Source organism: Sinocyclocheilus rhinocerous, unplaced genomic scaffold (assembly GCF_001515625.1).
Source record: "Sinocyclocheilus rhinocerous isolate Xijiao unplaced genomic scaffold, SAMN03320098_v1.1 scaffold1954, whole genome shotgun sequence".
In the NCBI taxonomy this organism is placed as follows: Eukaryota; Metazoa; Chordata; class Actinopteri; order Cypriniformes; family Cyprinidae; genus Sinocyclocheilus; species Sinocyclocheilus rhinocerous.
This window is the reverse complement of record NW_015653488.1, coordinates 151,223-155,263: the sequence shown is the minus strand read 5'-3', so window position 1 is coordinate 155,263 and position 4,041 is coordinate 151,223. Positions and strand designations below refer to the sequence as shown.

Genomic DNA, 4,041 nt, shown 5'->3' with positions numbered 1-4,041 from the left:
TAAAAACATCACAATAATCCACAAATAATCCACATGACTCCAGTCAATCCAGCTATCAATGTCTTGTTAAATGAAAAGATGCGTGTTTGTAACTTTAAACGGTCGCTTCTGGCCAAAATATGAGTCCATAATCCATAAAACGCTTTTTCTAGTGAAAAAGTCCTTCCCTGTTGTCCTCTCACATCAAAATCCACGACATATTTGTTTAAAATGGTTTTGGACTGATTCACTTGTAAATTGATCTGTACATATTTCTCTCCTGATTAAGATTTTTCACTGGAGAAAGCAATATTATAGATCGAGTACTCATTTGAAGGTAAAAACTAGGGTAATGATGCATTTGTTTCTTACAAACATGCAGCTTTTTATCACGTGGATTACTTGTGATGTTTTTATTAGCTGTTTTGACTCTCATTCTGACGGCACCCATTCACTGCAGAAGATCCATTGGTGAGCAAGTGATGTAATGTTAAATTTCTCCACAAATCTGTTACGATAAACAAACTCACTTAGATCTTGGATGGCATGTTGGTACCAGTGACTGTTAGAACAATGAGAAATAACTGAAGAAAAGGGAAACTAACTGCACTAAATGAGGCTTCTAAATGCATTATACTGATGTTGGCTATGCAGACAATCTATTAAACACATAGTGACACCTACTAATTAACTGACACTATTAAACACCTACTACTTTATTTCTTATGCTTGCAATGTAATTTCTCATTATTTGGATATTATTCAGAGGCGGACAGTAACTAAGTACATTTACTTGAGTATTGTACTTTACTTGAGTATTATTTTTTCTGGGAACTTATGACTTTAACTTCACTACATTTGAAAGACAAATATTGTACTTTTCACTCCACTACATTTCCATCAATGTCCTCAAAGTAGAAAGTCGTTACTATGTAGCAGCTTTGAAAGTGATTTTTTTTTCTTGTCTAAAACATGACTTTCTTTTTTTTTCATACAGTTTATCAGTAATCACTCTTGTAGGGCTACATGAAGTGATTTCTCAGCATTTTTTGAACACTGAGTTGCAAATGTGATATTTATTTACAACAATTCAATAATAGGACTTCAGAGGTATTGCAAGTATTACGTACAACAATAAAAAATATGTGCATTGACATAAAAAAGGAAATTTACTTTTGGTACTTAAGTACTTTTAAAAGCAAGTACTTCTGTACTTTTACTTATGTAAAAATCTGTCTTTACAACTTTTACTTGTAATGGAGTAATATTTGACCAGCGGTATCTGTACTTTCACTCAAGTAATGGAGTTGAGTACTTTGTCCGCCTCTGCATGTGGGTAAATACATTTTCAGCAAATTGTCATGTTTAGGTGAACTATTCCTTTAAATATAAACGCTGTTGCTTTATTAGCATTTTTCGATGTGAAACACAGGAGGTAATTCACCAGATACACGTTCACAGGGATCTTTATAAAAAGCAGAGTGGTTTGACGCAGTACCTCATGTTTCATTTCTCATCAGGTCCTTTTCCAATGTGACGACAACTTCTTTGATCTCCCTATTAATTTGCCAGGAGTCAAGTAGCGTGTCTTGTTTGATATCAAAGTATGGATTACGTGACTGAGACTGTTGTCACCTTTTGCACTCGAGGATAGATTAATACTTTCAAAAACATGCAAGTTACCTGCAAACAGTGACAAGTCTGCTTTTAAAGCATTCATTCAACAAAAACCTGTAATCAACAGCCTAATCCTGTCATTCGGCATCCATCTTGCAATAGCTGTGTAGTGCAAACAATCAGCAAAGGTTGCATGAGTGACACTGCCTTCAGCTATTCATGTAATAACCTTGCCAAAGAAGAAGGGTCAATGGAAAACTCAAGCTCATTGCATCGTTATATGGAGATCAAAAGGTTACCTCATGCAATCATGCAGAGCCGTTGGAATAAGTAAGGTGAGGTGATATTTGACCCAACGCTACTGGTGCGGTTCTCCGGTCTGGACTCTCCCTCGGCGAATGGAGCACTGACCCGTAGGTACAGTCAGATAAATAGCTCCATTTCAGCTAAAAGGGAGGGACGTTGTCACAAAAAGCAAATTTAAATGATTCTTTCTCTATATAAAAATTTCATTGGAGGTGCTTGATTTGATCTAGCATAGGTTTATACTGTTCTATTTGAGTCAGCTATCCCAATTTGTGTTTCTGTTTATGCAATCTAGGCCATGTTTTGAAAGTTTTCATACCTACTCTCTGTTGGTTGAAAAATGCATAAAAACTAATTTGTTGCTATCTTTAGTTCTTTCCCCAGTATAGTGTTTTTCACTTAAAAAGCCCTGTGCAAACAAGTGATTTGCAAAAACAATGTGGCATGCATGCTTTTTGTTCTAAAAAATGTCAGCGCAATGCATTGTCTATTATAAACTAATTGATATGCACAGTTTAAGCATTAAAGCTAAATGGAACATGATTGAGTTTAACAATTAGGTCCAACAGTAAACCAAGCAATAACCAATAATTAAAGTCTTTACCTGTCTTCATTGTTTAGTTATCATCAACATATCCTGAAACACAGGTTGAGCGGTTACATATATTAGTCAGGCTTTGTTTACAATAATTTAGCAGCATTTTAATGCATCTGTATCAAACAGAATGACTAAAAAATGATAACGGATAAATAACGGATATCTGCTTCTTGACTTCATGATTTTGCACTACAACATTTCAATGAATCACACTGCAAAGTATAACATGTTTGACATCATATGGCCATAAAGAGGAAAAATAAATTGAACCTTGTATACTAGAATGTTTTTTTTTGTGGTATGCATACTTTGAAGCATTTCACAGTGCGAATCAATCAATGTTGGATCCAAATGATTATTTTTAAATGCTCTTCAACCCCCCGAGTGCTCTCTTTAAAAGAAAAGTATTAGCTGTATGTGCATTATGTTCATTTAAAGTGTTGCATTCAACATGTTTACAGCGATTTAAACATTTTTTTTATTGGTTGCGTCACATTGAAGTACCTCAACCTTGAAGATGTACTTTATATTCACAACCTGAATAATGATCCCTTTACTGTAGGGTTACTTTTTTATCCAGAAAATGTGGTCGTATTTTAATGATTCACACGCAGAGTACAATTGTGAGGTAATTGTGTCCTCATCAGGGCAACTGTTTTTCATCTGTGTAAATTGGGATCGTCTGCGATGCAGGGACAGGATACTTATGCAAAAAGCTAATTTCAGCATTTTATCTCTGCTAGGAAGTTTCCTAACATAAAGTTATATTAAAATAAATATGTCACATAGAAGTAGATTTCAATGTAGGATTTTTAAAGGCTGTGAATGCGTTTGCAAGGCACGGTAACACTGGAAATTTCAATCATGCTAAACAATTTAAAGATAAAAGGCATATACCAATATATTATCTGCAATGCAGTCTTATTTCAAACAAAATGCTGTTCAATATTATTGGTAGCACTTTACAGTAAGGTCTTATTTGGTAACACTGTTAACAATGCAAGCATTCATTAGCATGAGCAATATATTTTTTACAGCATATTAACCTTTGTTAATTTTAGTTAATGCAGTGCATTAACTAATGTTAACAGACGCAACATTTGATTTAAAAAATGTATTAAAGGGGTCATATGATGCGATTTCAATTTTTCCTTTCTCTTTGGAGTGTTACAAGCTCTTGGTGCATAAAGAAGATCTGTAAAGTTGCAAACACTAAAGTCTCAAAACCAAAGAGATATTCTTTATAAAAGTTAAGAGTTAACCACGCCTACCTAAAACGGCTCGTTCTAACACACCCCCACATACCTACGTCACGATCTCGGAAGATTTGCATAACGCCGCCCAAACGTTCACGCAAAGAAAGAAGGCGTAACGTTTATTCTCACTGTAGTATTGTTGACGCTGCAGCCATGTCCTGAAGACGCTGTGTGCTTCGTTGTGAAAGCAAAACTACTTTGGTTGGCCTTCCAAAAGAGGATGATATCCACTTCGTCATGCCTAGAACTGATCCGTGCTGGTCGCTGAGGAAATACATAAACTTT

The 4,041-nt window shown here is 35.1% G+C and overlaps 1 protein-coding gene across 1 annotated transcript in view; it reads right to left on the bottom strand.

The window, feature by feature from the left end:
- Positions 1-2,319: 2,319 nt before the first annotated feature.
- Positions 2,320-4,041, bottom strand: part of LOC107716363 (metabotropic glutamate receptor 4-like) — a 123,535-nt gene continuing 121,813 nt past the window's right edge. The window contains exon 11 of the mRNA XM_016522774.1: positions 2,320-2,539. Within this exon, the coding sequence (XP_016378260.1) occupies positions 2,520-2,539 (20 nt within the window). The 3' untranslated portion in view covers positions 2,320-2,519. The remainder of the gene's footprint in view (positions 2,540-4,041) is intronic.